Source organism: Anolis sagrei, chromosome 9 (genome assembly GCF_037176765.1).
Source record: "Anolis sagrei isolate rAnoSag1 chromosome 9, rAnoSag1.mat, whole genome shotgun sequence".
Classification (NCBI taxonomy): Eukaryota; Metazoa; Chordata; class Lepidosauria; order Squamata; family Dactyloidae; genus Anolis; species Anolis sagrei.
In genome coordinates this window covers 25,337,830-25,361,948 of record NC_090029.1, presented here as the reverse complement: position 1 = coordinate 25,361,948, position 24,119 = coordinate 25,337,830, and the positions used below count along the sequence as shown (strand labels likewise).

General features: G+C 42.2%; 1 protein-coding gene across 14 annotated transcripts in view; it reads right to left on the bottom strand.

Moving 5' to 3' along the window:
- The window catches only part of MEGF11 (multiple EGF like domains 11), a 495,422-nt gene that overhangs the window by 178,930 nt on the left and 292,373 nt on the right, over positions 1-24,119 (bottom strand). For all 14 annotated transcript variants that reach the window (XM_060755350.2, XM_067471384.1, XM_060755353.2 and 11 more), the window contains exons 7-8: positions 7,115-7,361; positions 4,083-4,203 (exon numbers count right to left, since the gene is read on the bottom strand). In XM_060755350.2, the coding sequence (XP_060611333.2) occupies positions 4,083-4,203; positions 7,115-7,361 (368 nt within the window). The remainder of the gene's footprint in view (positions 1-4,082; positions 4,204-7,114; positions 7,362-24,119) is intronic.

Sequence of the window (24,119 nt, the reverse complement as noted above, 5' to 3'; positions counted from 1 at the left end):
CCCAGGGGACGCCCAGATGTTTTGATGATTTGCCATCATTGTGGGGGGCTTCTCTCATGTCCTCGCATGGGAAGCTGGAGCTGACAGAGGGAGCTCATTTACACTCTCCCTGGATTCGAACTTCCGACCTGTCGGTTATCAGTCCTGCTGACACAAGGGTTTAACTCACTCCTCTTGGAGAAATAAAAAGCAGACTATAAATCATCATCATCATCATCACCATCTGGCTGCTTGGCTACTCCCTGGAATCAGTGATGAGGATCCCATCCCAGTATTGTTTCAGGACCTCCTTGGCTGCTAGATTTTGCCTTTAGTTGCCAAAGGCTTAGGACGCTCCACTGGGTGTACATTACACTATGAAAGACAACTTTATTTCCTGGGTTATAAATGTCATTTCCTAATTGGCCCTATCATAAAAACAAGGGAAAGGTTTATTAAACTGCACAAACTTTGTTTTTGCAGGAGGAACAACCTGAAGCACATTTTGTGATAGTTTGTCAATGAATAGCTCATCATCGAATCTCAACCAATTCACGTCACAAAAACAAAGTTTCTGCAGTATACTTTCAAAGTCAGGACCACACAATTAAACAGGAAATAACACTTTCAAAACAAGAACAGAACATTTTTCAAGTTTTGTTACATAGTGTTATCTTCTAGCCACAGCTCAAGGGTACAGAGTTGATGCAGCTTGACACCACTTTAATGGCCACAGCTCCATCTTATGGAACCTTATATTATTATTATTATTATTATTATTATTATTATTATTATTATGCTATATTATTATTATTATTATTCCTTGAAACACAACAAGATGAGTCCACAGCAGACAAGGTCACTCTGCTGGCTGTTGTATTGGATCACACGTTGGACACTTCCCAAGTGTCTAGGACTGTGTGATATATCGGCAAATAATGTGTGAAGATCCCAGTAAGGTGGCTTCTGCAGCTGGCAGATGGTAATTTTGTCAGTGCCGATTGTGTTTAAGTGCAGGCCAAGGTCTTTAGGCACTGCACCCAGTGTGCCAATCACCACTGGGACCACCTTTACTGGCTCGTGCCAGAGTCTTCGCAGTTTGATCTTTAAATCCTGTTGTCCAGACTTGGCCTCATGTAAGCCACCCCGAGTCCCCGTTGGGGAGATGGTGGTGGGGTATAAATAAATTATTATTATTATTATTATTATTATTATTATTATTATTATTATGCTCCAAAACTCTGTCTGAATTCGGAAGTACCAGAGTAGTTTGACGTGCTTATTATTATTATTATTATTATTATTATTATTATTATTATTATGCTCCAAAACTCTGTCTGTCTGAAGTCTAAATCCAGAAGTACCAGAATAGTTTGACGTGATTATTATTATTATTATTATTATTATTATTATTATTATACCCTGCTTTATCTCCCCAAAGGTATAAGTCATTTGTTGGAGTACTAGAGCTCTCTGATAGAGAAGGGAAAATATCCCACAAAACCACAAATCCCATAATATGACAAAGAGCAGTGGCAGTTCTGCCTTGCAAAGTTGTCATTCGTTGACAATGATTTCATGGCCTGAGCCTCTCCCTGGACTTAGTCCTTTGCATCCTTGCCTGTTTCGGCCATTGCATGCATCTTCTGGTTTCCGTATGCGCCAGATGCAGAGAGTCGCCTCCTCTCCGTTCCCATAATTCACATCTTCCAGTCCTCTCTGTGACCTTCCAAGGTACGGACCAAAAAAAAAGTGCGTCCCCAGAGACACAGGCGTCTCTTCCTCCTTCCCTTTTGCTCAATTCCAGCAGCAGAACTTGCTCACCGGCTAATTGTCAAATGATGGAAGGGCACCAAAAGAATGGAGCTCAGCTGAACGAAGCCTTGGCAAATCCAGAGGGAGTTAATTATCACATTATTGATACAGATTTAGAATTTTTTCGGGGGGGAAAAAAGAGAGAGCTCAGCCTTTCTTCCCTGACACATAGAATTAAAGGCAAGGAATAATCCGTTGCCCATAAGCTAATCACAGTGACCTCCTTAACACTGGTGAAATTCGACAGGAAATCAGTTGGATTATGTCTAAAGGGGGGAAATTGCATTGACCCCTTGCATTAGACACTCCTCTCATGCGGCGGAGCATCCTGCAGATCCTGCCACTTTTCTATGACTTGGTGCACTCCTTATTGTTGCCAATAGAATGAAATACTGCCTATTCACCAGTAAGGACAGGATAATATATAGATGCCCCATGCACAACCTGATCATATGTTTTTTAGTCTGGCCAAGAAACATTAATTCAATCAGGACCAAGAAAGGGGACTTTTCTGAGACAACATCCATTGGCAACCTCACTGCATTATCTACACATGAATGTCTATTTGGTTGTTGTTCATTGCTATCTAGTCAACTTCAACTTATGGCGACTGTACAAAGGCCTTATTGCTTAGCAAAAATTGATAGGCAGTCCCTAAGTTACAAACAAGAGAGGTTCTGTAGGTTTGTTCTTAAGATGAATTTGTATGTAAGTCGGAACAGGGACATTTTTTAATTGCAACTCCAGACACACACACACAAACACAATAAAAGTGTATGTGTGGCTGGCGTACCCACATCTACAGACAACGCCCCACTTCCACAAATAGCTAAAGCTCCCACTATCCAGGGCACACCAGTGGTCCTCCCTCCAATGACATTATAGGTTATAGTGAGCATCATGAATATGTCCAAGAGCCCTGCCAATGGCCTCCACAAACACCACACTGCCCATCACCCAAATGAAGGCTTTCATACAGGGACAATTTCATTCTGGAGTTTATACGTTTCCTCCATTATAGGCACCCCAGTTTTTCTGACTCTCTCCATTGGTGTGAAATTTGCATGACTCCACCCACTGCCTCTCCCTTAACCCTTTCCTATTCTTTTCTATGGCACACAGAAAACAGAGGAATTGATCAGAGACTGAACATACTTGAGAGATTTAGGGAGAATTCTCCATGATTTATAGGAGTTGTAGCTAATGGGATGTATAGTTCACCTACAATCTAAGAGCACTCTGAACTTCACCAACAATGGATCTGGAGCTAACTTGGGACACAGAACCCCATGACTAACAAAACATACTGGAGTTCGTTGGAGGGATTTATAGTTCACCTGCATCCAGAGTGCACTATGAAACCAAACAATGATGGATCTTGACCGAACTTGGCATATGCCCAAATCTGAATACTGGTGGGTTTTCAGGGGAATTGGCCTGGACATTTTGGAGTTGTAGGTAAGGGATTTATAGTTCTCCTGCAATCAATGAGCACCGTGAACTCCACTAAAGATGGAAATGGACCAAACTTGGCACACAGAGCCCCATAACCAGCAAAAAATACTTGAGGGGAAAATTCAACTTGATTTGGGGGAGTTGTAGTTCACCTACATCCAGAGAGCACTGTGAACCCAAAAACCAATGGATCAGAACCAAACTTGGCACACATACCTGATATTCCAAAATGTGATTGCTGGAGGGAAAATGGGGTGGGGGGTGGGGGGAAATGACCTTCCTTTCTGGGAGTTGTAGTTCACCCACAACCAGAGAAACGGTGACCTCCACCGAAGATGGGCCTGGACCAAACGTGGGACACAGAACCTCCATGACTAATTCAACCTACTGGAGGGGTTTGAGGGGACTGACTCACCATATTGGGAGTTGTAGTTTATCCTACAGCCAGAGAGCACACCGAACTTCACCAATGATGCATCTAGAGCAAACTTGCCCAACATAAAAAACTTTAAGTACAAAGAGAACTGTATGACGCATATCTAAGGCGCAACCTTATTTTGGTTAGGTTATTTAGCCTCAAAAGTTGAGCATTCGGTTCGAGTAAATAGAGGACCGACCTCACTATATCCACAGGCAGCCCAGCTCCTTTTAGACTAGCCATAGGCAAACTTGGGCCCTCCAGGTGTTTTGGACTTCAACTCCCACAATTCCTAACAGCATCAGGCCCCTTCCTGAGGGAATCGTGGGAGTTGGAGTCCAAAACACCTGGTGGGCCCAAGTTGGCCCATACCTGTTCTAGAGCATGCATTTATTGTGACCCCGGCATTACCTACCATCCATCCTGGTGGGCAGGCGCATTCCCCTGTGATGTGGTGACAGGTCCCCCCGTTTTGACACGGGCACCGCTGTTCGCACTGAAATCCATGGCTCCCTGGAGGACAGCGCTCTTCACAGCTGGGCAGGTGTCGTTGGAGGAGAAGGAGACACAGCACAAAGGAGAGACACGGAAAAAATTTATGTCAGGAAACTCCTTGGGGGTGACCCATTGCCGTCGCGCTTTATGCAAATCACAGTGGATTCTCACCGACACTGTCAATGGTAAACTGTAGCGATCTGATAGTTATTGCTCCAAAACAGTGCGGCTTTTGTTGCAAACCTTCTGTTCGTGTGAACAGAGCCTTATTCACCGAGACAATGATTCATGGGAGCTCAGAAGCGCTTCCTGGGGAGCACTTGGCAGGACGGGCGGCAAGATGGGCAGAGCGGGTGAAGGCGTGCATTGAACTCTTCGGTTCAACAGGCAGTCTTTTGTGTAGCCTGGCCCCAAGGGTGACATCTTCTCTTCCTGGGGCAAAGGATCATAGGATAACATGGGAGGCATTCGAGAAAGAGATGGGCACCTCTAGGCTAAAGAGGGGAAGGCGGAATGGTGACAGGAGGAAAGGCAGTAGCAAGTATTTGGAGGCAGATTGGACAGAAAGTGGGGCATGTTTTGAGCATTCTACAGGATAAGACTCAACCTACTGGATTCAAATGACAGGAAAATAGTAAATACCGTATATACTCGGGTATAAGCCGCGTTTTCAGCCCTTTTAAGGTTGAAAATGCCACCTTTGGCTTATACTCGACTCAAGATTATTTATTATTTTATTCTATTTTATTATTAATATTATTTGATACACAACAAGATGTGTTCACAGCAGACAATATCACTCTGCTAGCTGTTGTATTGGATCACACGTTGGACACTTTCCAAGTGTCTTGGACTGTGTGATGTATTAGCGAATAATACGTGCAGATCCCAGTAAGGTGGCCTTCTGCAGCTGGCATGGTAATTTTGTCAGCACCAATTGTGTTTAAGTGCAGGCCAGGGTCTTTAAGCATTGCATCCAGTGTGCTGATCACCACTGGGACAACCTTTACTGGCTTGTGCCAGACTTGTTGCAATTATTATTATTCATACATTTATTATTTTACTCTATTTATTGAGTTGTTGTGTGTTTTCTGGGCTGTATGGCCATGTTCCAGAAGCATTATTTCCTGATGTTTCTATGGCAGCCATTCTCAGAGGTTATTATTATTATTATTATTATTATTATTATTATTAGATTTACACAGTTTTACTCTATTATTATTATTATTATTATAACATTTATTATTTTTCTTTATTAACTTTTATTATTACATTTATTATTTTTATCTATTATGTTATTTTTACATTTATTTTTACTCAATTATTATTGTTATTACTACATTTTTACTCTATTATTGTGATTATTACAATTATTATTTTCCTCTATTTCTTATTATTGCATTTATTATTTTACTATGTTATTATTAGTACATTTAATTTTTACTCTATTATTACTGTTGTTATTACATTTCCATTATTTTACTCTATTATTATTATTACATTTTTTATTTTATTATTTTTATTTCTATTATTTTTGAAAGGCTATGTAAGCACAGGTTAGAATAATGGTTTAATTAGAGTTGGACAGTCTTATTTTAAATTACAGTTTTATGTAAATATTCAAAAACATTTAACCTACTGATACCTCAATTCATGTAATTTTATGGATATCTATTTTTTATTTTGAAATTTACCAGTATGCGGCTGCATTTCGCACCCTTGGCATACACTCGAGTCAATATGGTTTTCCAATTTTTGTGGTAAAATTAGGTGTCTCAGTTTATATTCAAGTATATATGGTAACCAATAAAGCATTTACAGGGTGCATCTACACTGCAGTTTGGCACCACTTCCACTGCCATGGCTCAATGCTATGGAATCCTGGGAGTTGTAGCTTTTCAAGGTTTTTAGCCTTCTCTGCCACATGGTGTCTCACTAAATGACAACTCATACCATTCCATAGCATTGAAGCGCGACAGTAAAAATGGCATCAATCAGCATTAATTCTAATGTAAGAAGAATATTCTGGCAGTAAGATCTGTGGGACAGTGGAATGGACTATGCAGGGCCTTCACAAAAACCAAGAATTCTTTAAAAACAGTATTTTTTTTAACAGAGGAATCTCTAGGTCCTTTCACTGGAAACTGGCAACAGAATCACACTAGAGGATACACAGAGGTCTAGAGAAGTGTTCTCTCTAGAAATCCTTGTCCCCCAGTGCAACTCTTTCATCTAGAGATTCCAGATGACAGGCGGACAAACATTAGTGTGCTGGAGGAAGCAAAGACCACCAGTACTGAAGCGATGCTCCTACGCCATCAACTCTACAGGACTGGCTATGTTGTCCGAATGCCCATCTCCCAAAGCAGTTCCTATACTCCCAACTCAAGAATGGGAAATGAGGTGGAGGCTTCTTCTTTGGAGGCTTTTAAACAGAGGCTGCGTGGCCATCTGTCGAGGATACTTTGAATGCAATTTTCCTGCTTCTTGGCAGGGGGTTGAATTGGATGGCCCATGAGGTTTCTTCCAACACTATGATTCTATAATGTTGGTGGACAGGAAAGGAGATTAAAGATGAGCTGAAAGCCAACCTTAAAAACTGTGGTATAGGCACTGAGAACTGGGAAGTCCTGGCCCTTGAGCATTCTAACTGGAGGTCAGCTGTGACCAGCAGTGCTGCAGAATTTGAAGAGGCATGAATGGAGGGTGAAAGGGAGAAAGGTGCCAAGAGGAAGGCACATCAAGCCAACCCTGACTGGGACCACCTTCCACATGGAAACGTATATCCTCACTGTGGGAGAACACGTGGATCAAGAATAGGGCTCCACAGCCACCTATGGACCTACCACTTGGAAGACATCATCCTCGGGCTAAGAGGGATCACCTAAGTAATATAACATTGAATCTACAGTATTCAGTTTGCTGTAATGTACACCCGGTCGCTTAACTTACAAGACGCCTGTGTATCCCGGCGCGCAGTGGCACTCGCCGGTCTTGTGGTCACAGGTGGCCCCATTGTGGCACTGGCACTTCAGCTGGCAGTTTTTCCCATAGGTGCCTGGGTCGCAGAAGTCCTCACAGCGCCACCCTTTGTACCCAATGGAACAGACGCAGGCGCCGGTGATGGGGTTGCAGAGAGCACCGTTCTGGCATTGGCAGCGGTTGCTGCAGTGGGGTCCCCAGTGCTCGCTGTCACAGCCTGGATGGGGAGTAAAGGAAGCAACATGTTCATTTGGCACCATTACTAACCGATTGCTGGAGCACTTCTTTCCATGCTTTGGAAACCTGGGGACCGAAGGGAACAGTCTTCAAAGGTGTGTCTTTATCAAGAACATCAAGGAGCCTATCTGCAGGTTGTCCCTAACTATGCCGTGAGTAGATGACGTCTAACAGAGAAACAAAGAATCCCTCCACATTTTAAAAAACAAGTAAATATAACACTATATAAGACAGCATATCCATCACCTTTTGGAAATTTTAAGATCTTTGAAAAGGCATGACCTTGTTAGAAAAATGATGCCATAATATCTTGGTAAAAAACATCATCTGTTAGAGTCACAACCTTTTGGGCAAATGGCATTAACCAGCATTCAAGCAAGGCAATTAGGTCTCTGAGCTATTAAACTGATTAACCTAGGTATGTCTTCGAACTGTCAGGGACAAAGATATGCCAATGCACAAACATAAGTTCAGCAGAGTTTCAGAAGTGTCCTTTTCAGTTGCACAAAAACATCTACTCTCACTTAAAATATATTTGCCTTTAAATCATGCTCTTGAAAGACAAAAATATTATCTAAAAATAACATCGTTGCTTTATTCACAAACTTCATGTATTCAGCATACAGGTACTTTGATTATCAATCCAGTAACAAATAGATTTGAAGTAGGTTCTCTGTGTAGGTAATATAGGGCATCTTTCTTAGAATCAATAGTCCAAAGCATCTCCCTGTTCTGAGAGTCTGAGCCTCTGTCTAGTCTGAAAGTCCAATGGAGTCTTTAAGCATACTGTTCCTACTGAAGTTCAAAACAAACTGTTCCTGCTGGCACCTGAAAGCATACAGTTCCTCCTGTCTTCTTAAAAGCATACTGTTTCTGCAGTGAAGTCTGAAGCATACATCTAAAATGGAGTCTGAATCCTGAACAAGCCCAGTTCTGATCACATGGTCTGCAGCCCCTCCCACAACAAAGAGTTAAAGTGAAATTGCAAATCAATACACACATATACAATACAGTAAGAATACAGTAAGAAGGTTGCTATTTCCAACAATAAATGTCATTTCCTAATATCATAAACACTTGGAAAAAGTTCATGAAACTGATAATACTTGTCTTCGCGGGAAAGACATCCTGCTGTAGCATATTTTGCTTGATGAGATTAATATCTTATCGAGTCTCAACCAATTCAACATAGTTTGTGCCACAAAAATGACGTTTCTGGAGTAGAACAACGACTTTCAAAGTAAGTACTGCACAATTAAACAGAAATATTACTTTCAAACCAGAATCAGAAAATGTTTCAAATTTTGTTACATAGTGTGTTGTTATTGTTGTTGTTGTTATTTACAGGTAATCATTCCTAGTAGGGAGTTATTCTGAAGAGGTCAAGAGAAGGACCCTTCTCTCTCTTTGGTAATTGTTTCCATTGCTGAAACAAGTTCCTTTTAATGTTAAATAAAAATCTAAAATCTACCTTCTTGTAATTTAAAATCATTGGACTTGGTCCAGCAAAGAGCAAGCCTGCTCCACTCCTCTCTGTGATGTGTTTAGGATGTGATCATGTTTCTAGTGCAGTGTTTCTCAACCTGGAGGTCGAAACCCCTGAGGGGGTCACAAAGGGGTGTCAGAGAGGTCACCAATGACCATCAGAAAACACAGTATTTTCTGATGGTAATGGGGATTCCATGTGGGAAGCTTGGGTCAATTCTATATTTGGTGGAGTGCAGAATGTTCTTTGATTGTAGTGAACTATAAATCCCTGCAACTACAACTCCCAAAAGTCAAGGTCTATTTTCCCCAGACTCCACCAGTGTTCACATTTGTACATATTGAGTATTCATGCCAAGTTTGGTCCAGATCCACCATTGCGTGAGTCCACGGTGCTCTCTGGATATAGGTGAACTACAACTCCCAAACTCAAGGTCAATGCCCACCAAACCCTTCCAGTATTTTCTGTTGGTCATGGGGGTTCTGTGTGGCAAATTAGGTTCAAATCCATCGCTGGTGGAGTTCAGAATGCTCTTTGATTATAGGTGAATTATACATCCTAGCAACTACAACTCCCAAATTACAAAATCAGTCCTCCCCCAACCCCACTAGCATTTACATTTGGGTGCATTGGGTATTTGTGCCCAGTTTGGTCCAGTGAATGAAAATACATCATGCATGTCTGAGATTTACATCATGATTTATAACAGTAGTAAAATGACTGTTATGAAGTAGCAACAAAAACAATGTTATGGTTGGAGGTCACCACAACATGAGAGACTGTATCAAGGGGTCACGGCATTACGAAGGTTGAGAACCACTGTTTAATGTGATCTTCACTGACCCGATGTTTTTTTTTTTGTAGAAGCCATATAAACAGCATTTCCAGAGTAGAACAACTACTCAAAGTAAGGACCACACAATAAACAGGAAATACCACTTTCAAACCAGGAACAGAAAACTTTTCACATTCTGTTACTTGGTGTCATCTGTGGGTAGAAATGTGGCAAGTTTTGCAAGTTGGCTGTGGTCGCTGGGCCTGGTGCTGAGGAGGCTGGATGTGGACCAGATGCCCATTCAATTTGCGCTCTCACTTAATGGCAGATGCCCAGGCGCTGGCGGATCACCACAGCAACACCGTAACCCCCTATTTTAGGACTCCATCTGACACGGCCTTTTCTTCTCTAGCGCAGCGTAGGGAGCTGCTAAACTGGCAAGGGCCCATTTCCTACTTTGCCGGTGCCAAGTCCCACTGTTCCAAAGAGCTGTTGCAATGCAGTCCTTTGTAACTTGCTTGTGAATAATGAGGCAGATGTTGGCAGAGCAAAGGCCCACGGCCCCGCCAGGGAATACAGTGGCAGCTGCTATGTCAGCAAAGTGATGGATTTAGAGAGCTATCCAATGTGCTGAACTCTAACCCCCCATTGGTTCAGCACCTTGGACGCCCCCTTTAAAGTTCAAATTAAAATCAGGACAGGATCACCAACCTACTAACATCAATGGCACAAATTCTGAAGCTTCGTGCCATCCACTTTCAGATGCTAGTTAAAAAGAGATCCATTTACGCAAGCGTCAGAGAACAATGTATGTGTGCATGTGCCTTCAAAGTGCCCACCGACTTATGCTGACCCTATGGATTTCAAAGGGTTTTCTTAAGCAAGGAGTACTCAGAGTAGGTATGATAAAGATGATGATGATGCTACATAATATGATTTTTGTTCCTGGGTTATAAATGTCATTTCCTAATTGATTCCATCATTAAAAGTGTATTAATCTGTAAAAGCTTTTACAGGACATATTGCAGCACATTTTGCCCTAGGTTTTCAATGAATATCTCATAGAATATCTTATACAATCTCCACGATTGCTAGTCAGACTTGGCCAGAATGATCCACACTCTCGTTACATCTCAATTAGACTACTGCAATGCATTCTACATGGGCTTGCCTTTGAAGACTGTTCAGAAGCTTCAAGTGGTCCAATGGGCGATTACTCACTGGAGCAGCATACCGGGAGCATACAACCCCCCTGTTGCTTCAGCTCCACTGGCTGCCAGTGTACTATCAAGCACAATTCAATGTGCTGCCTTTAACCTATAAAGCCCTAAACAGTTTTGGCCCAACTTAACTGTCCAAATGTATCTCCCTCTATGATCCACCTCAGAGGTTAAGATTGTCTAGGGAGGCCCTGCTCTCGGTCCCATCCTCCTCGCAAATGCGACTGGCGGGGATGAGAGACAGGGCCTTCTCAGTGATGGCTCCTCGTCTATGGAACTCTCTCCCCAGTGAAATTAGATAAGTCCCTCCCTCCTGACCTTCAGAAAAAAACTAAAAACATAGCTTTGGGACCAAGCTTCCAGTCAGTAAATGGGAGCAGTGCAATAAGAAACTATAAATAACATAATGATGACTCAGATCAGTCCTGGAATATGACCTGGATTGTGTGATTTTAATTAATGTTTTAATGTTTATGTCTTAATTGGTTTGGATTTTAATGCATTCGTTTATTTATCGATATGTGTTTGTGTATGTGGCATTGAATTGTTGCCTTTGTAAAGCCACCGGGGTGAGAAGGGTGGGGTAAATGCATGTTAACTAAATAAATACATACATACATAAACCTGATTTGTGGCAGCCACAAAAATGAAGTTTCTGGGGTAGAACAATGACTTTCAAAGTAAATCCCACATAATTAAACAGGAAATAACACTTTCAAATTTTGTTACATGTTGTTATTATTATGTTTAAGTCGTTGACATGCTAGCTTATACCCAAACAGGGTATGAGCTGGAGATGTCACTATTGGCTGCTACTTCCCGGCGGATGTCAGGTGGTGCAATACCGGCTAAACAGTGTAATTTCTCCAGTGGTGTAGGACGCAGACACCCCGTGATAATGTGGCATGTCTCATTAAGAGCCACATCTACTGTTTTAGCATGGTGAGATGTGTTCCACACTGGTTTTCTAAGATCTACAGACACACTTGCTGGAACACCTCAGCTAGCGAGAGTCCAAAAGTGGCAGGCTCAAACCTAGAACCTCAATCAATGGCTGATACCAAATGAGAGACTCCCCCCTAGGCACACAGAAAACTGGGTGACTTGGAAGGCGCTGAACAGACTGTGCTCTGGCCCCATGAGATGCGGAGCCAACCTTAAAAAATGGGGCTACAAAGTTGAATCCATGACATGCGAGTGTGGAGAAGAGCAAACTACAGACCACCTGCTGCAATGCAACCTGAGCCCTGCCACATGCACAATGGAGGACCTCCTTGCGGCAACACCAGAGACACTCCAAGTGGCCAGATACTGGTCAAAGGACATTTAATCAACTACCAAGCTTGCAAACTTTGTGTTTTGTTTGTTTGTTAAAAATGCAATACAACTGTTTGGTTTGCTCCTGACATGATAAATAAATAAATTATTATGTTTATTATTAAGTTTATCATTATGTTTATTAGTATCCCGCCATTTCTCTTACAAAGGAGTGTCAAAGTGGTTTTACCAGTTCCTTCCCCTGCAATGTAGCCTACAGCATCCGGTATTAATTATAGTACAACATAATGGTTTACATAATGGAGACATCACACTGGCAACAAAGATCCGCCTAGTCAAAGCCATGGTATTCCCTGTAGTAACCTACGGATGTGAGAGCTGGACCTTAGGGAAGGCTGAGCAAAGGAAGATCGATGCTTTTGAGCTGTGGTGTTGGAGGAAAGTTCTGAGAGTGCCTTGGACCGCGAGAAGATCCAACCAGTCCATCCTCCAGGAAATAAAGCCCGGCTGCTCACTGGAGGGAAGGAGACTAGAGACAAAGTTGAAGTACTTTGGCCACATCATGAGGAGACAGCAAAGCCTAGAGAAGACAATGATGCTGGGAAAGTGGAAGGCAAAAGGAAGAGGGGCCGACTAAGGGCAAGATGGATGGATGGCATCCTTGAAGTGACTGGACTGACCTTGAAGGAGCGGGGGGTGGTGACGGCTGACAGGGAGCTCTGGCGTGGGCTGGTCCATGAGGTCACAAAGAGTTGGAGACGACTGAACGAATGAACAACAACATAATGGATTCATTTGCATTTGATACCATTTGTATGGCTGTTATGATAAATTTGCAAATAATCGTTATACGCTGCAATTTTAGATATGTGGAATTTCATGTTCTTATTTAATACTGTTACCTAGGGCAACTATGAGGAAGGTTGGGGTCTAAGGCAGCCTGTTGCTCCATCCATCAGATAAATAAATAAGTAACATTGCAGAGTCCATTGGGTAGTGGATATCTACTATAGAGCCTTAATGGCAACGTGGGCTTTGCCAGCAGAGAGAATGCGTGGCACAGCCCTGTTTCTGCTCCGCTCTCAGGGTGATCATGTTCTCTGGATTTACAACAAGAACAGAACAAGCCCTGGCAATTCAGCCACTTCCTAGTACATTGCTTTTATGATGTAATAAACAGGACTGGATTTATCTCCTTCCTTTACAGAAGTGTTAGAGAGAGCTTTAGTTTCTGCTAGACTGTTTGGCATGACCTTCTTGTGGCAAAAGGCATGCCGCTGGAAAAGGTTTGGGTCCCTAATGGCTAGTGTTGCCCTCTCTTTTTGCCATGAATGGACCTAGGAAAACTCTTTGAAAGGGGGAATTTTACATTTTCCACAGACAGGCAGGTCCCAGTATGCTTGGGGATACCAACTCTTCCAAAAAGGAGCTGTTATATGGCATCCCACAAGGGGCCATTCTATCTCCAATGCTTTTTTTATATTTATATGAAACTAATGGGAGAGACCATCCATAGGTATAGGGCAAAATGTTATCAATATGCTGATGACATCCAAATATATTTCTCCATGCCTTCCAAAACATCTGAGCTACTGATAGTGAGTCTCCTCTGAATGAATACCTGAAATGTAATGCTGGTGGACAGAAAAAGAAGCAAAGACCACCAGCATTGAAGCGATGCTCCTAAGCCATCAACTCCACTGGACTGGCCACATTGTCCATATGTGCGATCACCATTTCCCAAAGCAGTTACTATACTCCCAACTCAAGAATGGGAAACAGAACATTGGTTGGACAGGAATAGAGATTAAAGATGGGTTTGAAGCCAACCTTAAAAACTGTGGCATAAACACTGAGAACTGGGAAGCCCTGGCCTTTAAGTGCTCTAGCTGGAGGTCAGCTGTAACCAGCAGTGGTGTGGAATTTGAAGAGGCATGAATGGAGGGGGAAAGGGAGAAACATGCCAAAAGGAAGGTGCATCAAGTGCCCTTTACGACACTGGGGTCCCCTGGGTTTTAGATTGAAACCAACCAGCTAGAACCTGACTGGCAACTGTCGCCCAGAGGACATTTCATCAGCCACCCCAAGACTGTGGAATGACCTGCCAAAGGAAGAGCTCTGACAGCTAAACGAGGTGTCAGAATTTAATATGGAATTGAAAACTCATCTCTTCCATCAGAAGGTTGATATAATCATCTTTCAAATATGTTTTGGTTTACATTCTATTGCCCCTGTATGTTAGTTCTGTAGCAGAATAAGTTTTCTTGTATATATGCGTGTGTTACCTTATGTAATTTATTGCATTTTTATGTTCATTTGTTTTTTAATTTGTTGCACCTTGCCTCAAGTCATCAGGAGAGACAGGTAATAAATAAAATGCATTATTATTATTATTATTATTATTATTATTATTATTATTATTATTTGAAACACAACAAGATTAGTATACAGCAAACAACATCACTCTGCTGGCTATTATATTGGATCACACATCAGAAACTTCCCATGTGTCTAGGACTATGTAGTGTATCACTTAATGTTTGCAGATCCGAATAGGGTGGCCTTTTGCAACTGATAGATGGTAATTCTGTCAGCGCCAATTCTTTTTAAGTGCAGGCCAAGGTCTTTAAGCACTGTACCCAGTGTGTCAATTACCACTGGGACCACCTTGATTGGCTTGGGCCAAAGTCTTTGCACTACAATCTTTAAATCCTCGTATTGTGTCATTAAATAATCGTATCGTATTATTATTATTGGAGCCCCTGGTGGTGCAGTGGGTTAAACCGCTGAGCTGCTGAACTTGCAGACTGAAAGGTTGCTGGTTCAAATCCAGGGAGCAGGGTGAGCTCCCGCTGTTAGCCCCATCTTCTGCCAACCTAGCAGTTTGAAAACATGCAAATGAGAGTAGATCAATAGGTACTGCTCCAGCAGGAAGATAATGGTGTTCCATGCAGTCATGCCAGCTACATGGCCTTGGAGGTGTTTACAGACAATGTCGGCTCTTCAGCTTAGAAATGGAGATGAGCACCAATCCCCACAGTCGGACACGACTGGACTTAATGTCAGGGGAAAACCTTTCCCTATTATTATTATTATTATTATTATTATTATTATTATTATTATTATTCTAAAGTATATGCAGAGCCACACAATTTCCCTTCTTCTTGGGTTGCAAGATAGACCGAATATAATAAGATGCCTCTCCTTCTGCAGCAAATGACGGGACAGCACTTTTGGGTCCAGAAAGTCCTATGTAATCCCAAATTTCAGCCCCTCTCTCCACCTTCAGAAATAAGTCACAGACGTTGGACTTCTCTCAGACATTTGCCGATCAATTACGTGATTCCAGTGAGACAGCATCATTAGCCCTCTTAAAAAACCCATCACCTGAATCCTTCTCTGGAGAGAATGCTAATAAGGAAGCAACCTCCTCTAGATCTTTGTGTCCTTAAAAGATCTGGATTAATTTGACCTTATTTTTAGCATTTTTCTCTCTCCGTCTCTCTTGCTTTTGGTCTCCCCTCCTTTGCGGCACGTGACACAATCTATATTCTTTACGTGAGGCATCAGGGGGGCTTCATAAATATTCCATTAAAGGTAAAGAGAAGGAAAAGAGACTTCTTGGCCCAATCGAAACACGGGATGATTCCTCCCTTTACACCACGGGGCCACCCTAGGGCTGCTTGCTTGCTTGCATCCCAATTTGCATCAGGATACACGAGAAGCAGGAGAGCCAGATTCCGCCGGAATAATAAACTCCTCCAGAACATGTCTAATGTCAATTTTTTATCATTTAAATAAAATACTAATCTTGTTAGGAAGGTAGATAACGAACGGAAGGAAGCGAGCGGTACCTGAGATGAGGAGATGCCATGAGATGGCAATTAGAGAGATTTGCTTAAGAAAATTAAAGAGAAGACAACCGATACATTGCAATGGCAAAGAAACCAAGGATCAGTCCAGCAAAGAGAACCACATTGATTTTTCCACAACCATATATATCCTAACATGAAACAGGCTGCAATCGGGATGTTGCAAGACTTATTAAAATCCAAAGCTTTCGAGGGCTCTTTTCCATATTTTATCTTTCGAGTGCATGGCTGTGCTGTTGGAAGGGATATATATACGAACATGGTTTTCACACAGCATGTATATTTGACATCCACTCTCAAAAGCACAGCAAGGGTATAGCAAACTATACGTCTCTTGCCTTGTTGCGTGGAGAGGAATCAATCAGCTTGTCAGCTCTCCTTAACACAACTTACTTTGATCTGAGCTTTTCCAAGTTAATCAATGTTCTCTCTTTATAATAAGCACAAAAGTTCAACATCCATTATAATAATGGCCAACACACGTTTTGGTGCCTCAAATGTTAGACCTGTTTCTGGGTATATTTGACCTGCTGATTCCAAAAATGGCATCCGTTTCCACCTATCAGCTCTTGTTTTTGGGATACAGAACCTGTGCCATGTGCCTAAACTGGGTTTTAAAGGCCAATGGAGACTCCACCACAGACATCAGAAGAGCTACAAGGCCAAGAACAAGCCACGAGAGTAAAGGCAAAGATCCACCCAGAAGAAAAGTCTTCTTACCATACACCAAGGAAACCTCTGGCCACATAGGGAAGCTGATGAAGAAACACAACCTACAAACTATCTACAGACCCACTAAGAAAATCCAACAAATGCTCCATTCAGCAAAGGACAAGAGGGATCCTCTCATCTCTGCAGGAGTCGAACATATTTCATGCAGCTGTGGACAAGTCTACATAGGGACCACCAAATGCAGCAGCATTGCCCAGAGATGAGTCAAGGAATATGAAAGGCACTGCAGTCTACTTCAACCAGAGAAGTCAGCCATAGCAGAGCACCTGATGATCCAACCTGGACGCAGCATATTATTTGAGAACAAAGAAATGCTGGACCACTCGCACAACCACCATGTTAGACTACACAGAAAAGCCATTGAAATCCAAAAGCATGTGGAACATTTCAACAGAAAAGAGGAAACCAAGAAAATAAACACAATCTGGCAACCAGTATTAAAAAAAACTCTAAAATCAGGACCATAAATAAAGAGCAACACTAAAAAAACAGGGGAATTCCAGACAGGAAACAATCAGGGACAGCCATCACCTCCCAACAAAGGATTCCCCCCAGGCAGGAAGCAGCCAGGCTCTGAAGCTGCAAGGCTATTCAGTCACAACATTCACACTTGCCTCCAGCAGACAAGAGTTCTTTCTCCCACCCTGGACATCATTCCAGATATATAAACATCACTTATCTAGTTTCCAACAGACTTCACAACCTCCTAGGATGCCTGCCATAGATGTGGGCGAAACATCAGGAGAGAATGCTTCTGGAACATGGCCAGACAGCCCAGAAACTCACAGCAACCCAATGATTCCAGCCATGAAAGTCTTCGACAACACCGTCAAATCCAACTTTGTTATTCCAACTTTGGAAAATCATTCCAGTTTTAAATCTCTCCTGCCCCACTCCAGAAGACCAACTTCCTCAACATATGGGCACACAAATGCAGACATAACACTATGTAGCAATATTTGAAAAAATATGTTCCTGGTTTGAACATGTTATTTCCTGTTTAATTGTTCAGTGATTACTTTGAAAGTAATTGTTATACTCCAGAAACATTGTTTTGTGGCATGCTGAATTGGATGAGACATCTCTGGCCCACCCCATGTTTGGGTATCAACCCAGGAACAGAAATTGTGCTGCAGGATGTCCCTCTCATAAACACAAAGTTTTTGCAATTTAATAAACTTTTCCCATATTGTTATTATAGAACCAATTAGGAAATAACATTTATAACCCAGGAACAGAAATTGTGTTACATAGTGTAATCTTAAAGTACTGGTTGTGATCTTAATGCAGCTGACTCCCAGCCAGCTGCGCCACAGTCCCGGTATCAGCTCCCACTTGCTTTTGTTTTGGGTGGGTTTTCATACCGGGAAAGCCCTTACTGTTACAGGCTCCCAAAGTACCAAAAGTGCCAACGGAAACGAAAAAAACAAATTCCATGTACAACTTTAGTTTCCATAGCTCTCTCCTCCAGCATCACATTATTATTACTATGTTTATGTTTATTTATACCTCGCGTTTTCACTCTCTACAAAAGGGACTCAAAGTGGCTTACAGTAAAACTGAATGAAACCTAATTTAAAATCTAAAAATATGCAAACATTAAAATAGAATTAAATATTCATGGTTAAATTCCTTAAAGGCTGTTTAAAAACGAACCACAGCATTCCCTGACTTCACCTTCAAAAGACTTTTCTTTAAAAACCTTTCTGAATAAAAGCATTTCAAATGAGTTGATTTGATTCCTATCGAAGTTCTTCATTATCCAGCTCTCAGAACCGTACATAAACATTAGAATTAAAATGGCCTGGACAAACGTTATACACAGCATGAACTATTCCTCAGTTAATACGTCTTGCATGTAGTCTTGACAGCTCCTTGGGAGGTGCTGCTCCACAGGATTCTTCATGCAACAAGGAGAAGCTGCAACCATACTGGTTCTTAAACTAATGTTAGGATTATCTGCCCGACTTCCTCCTTTGGATCCAACTCTTGAGAGGTAAACAAGACAAGGATGGAAACAAAGAGGTCAACACCATTTGCGAACACTCTTGGAAAAGATAAATGATCGCATAGAAGAGGTTAATGCCCTCTTCCTTTGGCTCTAAAGAGATGCAAGAATGTCCTTGGATCCTGGAGGGAACGATCTGACTGATCTTATCTCAACAGTAGTCTCCATCTGATAACACAGAAACAGCTAATACATTCACTGTTTCATCCCAAGGCCCCATCTCATTACCCACCAAATTGCTAATTCAATTGCAGGACATCCAAAAGCTCATGGCTCCCTTTCTTTTTGCACTGTTTGGAAGGTTCTCTATCTGACAAAGATCCGTCCCATGGAGCTCCATTAAAAAAACCCCTTGTCTTGGCTATTTCATCTCCACATTATTACATAACACCAAAGGAAACGGGGCAAAGTTTTTACGTCTAATTGACAGGGCAAAGGGTTGAGCAGGCCTATGCAAACCCTGCCGGCCGATGCTCATAACGATCTTGTCATAGTTTGGAATGGAAACGCATAAAAGGATGAGCAAGACGCCAGTGACAGAAGCATCAAAAAGGGGTCGAAAAGAGATTTTTAATCAACAGTGACTTTGAGCATTATGGCAAGGAAAGGAAGACTTGAAAGGTCTGCCTTATGACACAACGTATGACTTTTTGCAGATAACACTGCCCATTAAATGAGATTCTAGTCCCTTTTCCTGATGTTTAGGTGACATTTTCCCAAACTGCAGCCTGTATCGAATGAATGCTCAGCTTTAATTAATAGGCGAGACAGAGCAAAATGTATTGCTCCAGAGAAGATGTACGCAACCAATGGGTTCAATTGACAAGAAAAGAGATTCCTATGGCACACTTGGAAGATCTTCCTGATCATGAGAGCTATCCAATAGTGAAATGGAAGTTTCTACAATGTTACACTATCTAACAAAATTTGCAAAATCAAAAAAAAAAAAAAACAATAAAAAAAACCAACAACAATCTGTTCCTGGTTTGAAAGTGTTGTTTCCTGTTTAATTGTGTTGGACTTATTTTGAAAGGAGTTGTTTTACTCAAGAAACTTTGTTTTCATGGCTGTCACAAACAAGTTTGAACTGGTTGTGATTTGATGAGATATTCATTCAAAAACTATTTCAAAATGTGCACCGGGATTGTGGCACAGCTGGCTGAGTGTCAGCTGCATCAAGATCACTCTGACCAAAAGGTCATGAGTTCGAAGCCAGGCTGGGTTAGAGTGGGTTTCCAACCAATTGTGTGTAGCCTGTTGTCGACCTTTGCAACCCGAAAGACAGTTGCATCTGTCAAATAGGAAAATTAGGTACCACTTTAAAGTGTGGGGAGGCTAAATTAACTGATTTATGAGGCCATAAAGAAAGACTCCAGCAAAGCATTCCAGCAGGGAAGCATGCGGGGAATGCGGAAGTGCTTCATCAGCGTCGCAGATGGACGATGAAAGCGACAGTTCCCCTGGTGGCCAGAAAAAGTTAAATAGCCTCTGTGTATGTCTGTATATTTTTGTATGTCAAAAATTGGCATTGAATGTTTGCCATATATGTGTACACTGTAATCCACCCTGAGTCCCCTGCAGGGTGAGAAGGGCGGAATATAAAAGCCGTAAATAAATAAGTAAATAAATATAGCAGGATGTTCCTCCCACAAGAACAAAGTTTGGGCAGTTTAATAAACTTTTCCCATTTTTTTCTGATAGACTTAATTAGGAAATGACATTTATAACCCAGGAACAAAAATCATGTTACACAGTGTTACGTATAAATGAAAGAAACACAGAAGGGGAAGAAGATACTTCTGCAAATAAACACACACAAAGAAGCACCACCCTCAGCCTCCATTTGACCAGACAGAGCAGCACTTTGAACAAAACAATGGACTGTCCTTCATAGAGATGAAGAGGTGTTTGTGGGGTGGCGGCGAGTGTGCGGTGAAGGGAAGTGAGTGTGAGCAGCAGTGGCAAGTGTGTAGTGGTGGTGAACGTGCAGCGAGAGTGAATATATATGAACAGCATGTGCGTGTGTTTGGCAGTGATGAGTGTGCAGTGAGGGTGAATGAGTGTGAGCAGAAAGTGCATGTGTGTGGTGGCGACAAGTGTGCGGTAAGGACAGGTAAGCGTGAGCACCAAGTGTGTGTGTGTGGTGACATCGAGTGTGCAGTGAAAGTGAGTGAGTGTGGGCAGTGGTGGTGAGTGTGTAGTGAGGGCAGATGAGTGTGAGCACCAAGTGCATTCGTGTGGTGGCAGTGAGTGTGTAGTGAGGGCAAGTGAGTGTGAGCAGCAGTAGCAAGTGTGTGATGAAGGCAAGTGAGTGTTAGCAGTGTGGCATGTGTGGTGAGGGTGAATGTGTGTGAGCAGCATGTGTGTGAGAGCAGTGGTGGTGGGTGTGTGGTGACACTGCGTGAGTGTGAGCCACAAGCATGCCTGTGTGACAGTGGCAAGTGTGCAGTGAGGTCAGGTGAATGTGAGCAGCAGTGGCAAGTGTGTGGTGAGGGTGACTGAGTGTGAGCAGCAAGTGCATGTGTGTAGTGGTGGCAAGTGCATGGTGAGGATAGGTGAGTGTGAGCACTAAGTGCATTTGTGTGGTGGCAGCGAGTGTGCAGTGAGTGTGAGTGCGTGTGAACAGCAGTGGTGAGTGTGCAGTGAGAGCAAGTGATTGTGAGCAGTGGTGGCAAGTGTATGGTGAGAGCGAGTGAGTGTGAGCCGCAAGTGGATGTGTGTGAACCCATGTCTCCATTTCGTCTCCCAACTAAACGGCACCTTGAGGTCTCCACAGGAGAAACTGGGGTTGAATTTATTTTGTGCATCCTAAAAATGGTCTCACTGTGGAACTACAGCCCTTCCAGACACAGCAAAAATGCACACAGCTCTTTGGGCCTCTTTTTGAAAGCCACCATGAAGCCAGATGGAGAATGGCATCAAGGACAACATCCTCGACTGACCACGCAGTCTGCCATCAGACTCTGAATTCTGTCTTTAATCCTGCCAGTTAGCAATTTATTTTTAAACCAGCCAAGAGAGAATAAAGGGCCAATATCAAGGTTTCCGTTGTACCGGTGCCTCTATTCTCCTGTTCCGCTGCACATTTTGAAAGAGCTCCCCTTTGTTTGCCGTAATTCAGTATCAGCAGTAGTTCCCGGAGAAGTGTGGATGTTCATTCCTCTGACTAACGGATTCTCTTCTTCCCTCTCGCCTCCCCTGCCTCGCTGGAAATATAAAACAATTATGTTCTCTAAAAATTTCAGAAGAGAATGAGGGAAGCAATGGGCTTATTTAGTCTTTGAAATATGGCTGCCTTTCATAATTCAAAAACTTCAAAGCCTGTTTCTCTAGATATCTACATGTAGTTCCATGCTGTTCCCTTTTCTTCCAAGTACATTTAAATCTTCTGATGTCCTTTTAACATTTAGCAAAGAATGCAGGATACTTGAAACGCACCTTTCCCTTTGTCTGTGGATGTACCATTAGTATTATTAGCATCCCCTTTTAACAACACACAAAAAGGAAAGGGACAGCTTTCGGGAGCTAAAGTCTCTGAACCAATTTACATGGTAAGCTAACAAGCAGTGGGTGCCGGGCAATAATCTCTCCTTGTTTTGCGAACCTGATAAAGTACTGCTCACATAAGACAGAACTCCTTTTGAGATCCCAAATATCACTTGAAGACAGGATAAATGTGGTTCAGGTTGATTTGTTTCCAGAATTTCCCACCTTTTTCTCTTTTCAATTGATGAAGGTCACTTTATCCAGAGCTTCCCTCTATGGTTCCCTGGTAATATAAAGCAAAAAGCCTAACAATCTCTAAAGAGAATCTCAAGGCATGCAATTCCCAAGGATGCTTTTGTTGCCTAGTTATTCCAGGAGATGCCCAGATCACCAAAAACAATTCCAGGATTCTAGAATTTAGCAGGATCAGCAATGTTGTTGACATATGAAAAAGCTTCATGCAGGATGAACAGAGCTCGGAATTTTACTTTAAAGGGGAGCGATTTGTTCTGTCTTCTGTCTTAGAAGTCACGTTTCCATCTATGGCAAGTATCTTCAAAGGTAGTGAGGATCCTCACTACCTCTAAGGATGCTTGCCGTAGATGCAGGCAAAACGTCAGGAGAGAATGCCTCTAGAACATGGCCATATAGCCCGAATAAACATACAACAACCCAGTGATTCTGGCCATGAAAGCCTTTGACAATACATTAAATTCATCTTGTTACTGTTGTTGCTAGGTGACTTTGAATCACTTATGATGTATGGTGACTCTAAGACAAAGGTATCATTGAATTTTCTCAGCAGAATTTGTCCAGAGGGGCTTTGTCCTTCCCATCCTCTGAGGCTGAGAGAGTGACTACATCATGAATACTTTTTGAACATTAAAAAGGTTATTTTATTCCGTTTATAGTCGGAAAGGGTAGATCAGGCACTTTACAGAGAAAGAAGGTAGACACACATATAGCTACACTGGTTACACAATCACACACATACATATTTTCATTCATCCCACATGCATATATTACCATTCCTTCTTCCTGCTCCTGGGCCAAACGTCATTCCCCGCAAATCTGCCGTTCTGCAAATACACCACCCTTCTCCATCCCTTTGAGAAAAAGGTGGGTGACCAGACCCTGATGTCTGCCACACTTTTGGAAAATAAAAATGTCTTATACAGCAAATTTCTTGCTGTTATTGAAGTTAGAAATGGCTAACAAGTTGTTTTCCTGCTAAAACTTACTGACTCCACCATTTCCCGGACAGATGTTGGCTTTTCTTCCTTAAGCAATGTTGATTTTCCTTCTTAACGTAAGGAACCATTGTGTTGACTTCCTTAACTTAAAGACTCATTGTTTCTGGTCATGTAAATATGTTGTTTACCCAAGAGTTCATTATTGCCTCTGGTTATGTCAGCAGTTCAGTAGTTTAGTGGTTTTTCTTTCATCAGCTTTTTGCAGTTTTCCAGACTTCATTCTTCTTAGGACAGTGTCTTCAGTCTTAGGAGTAAAATTGGCCATTGGGAGGAACTATGGGGAGAAATGGGGTCTGCCTGCATTTGCTCAAGTGATACATCTGAAAATGCATAATTCTGGGAGAAAAGGCAAGGAACAACATTGTGTGATGGGTACTGACAAATGATATGATTTGCTTTTTAACACAATGGGACTAAACACCACAGGACTCTGAGACTTCCCCCCTCGATGGGATGAGGTCCCTAGTCCAACACTTAAACTATTATATCACAAAGACAAAGTCTGTAATCCATAGTTCCTCAGGCACTGAAATGCTCAGTAATTTTATCCCCGAAGAATTTGGATGCTGCCATTTTTAGAGGTCCTATTGATGGACTATTGAATGCTTCTAGGACACCATGACTTGAA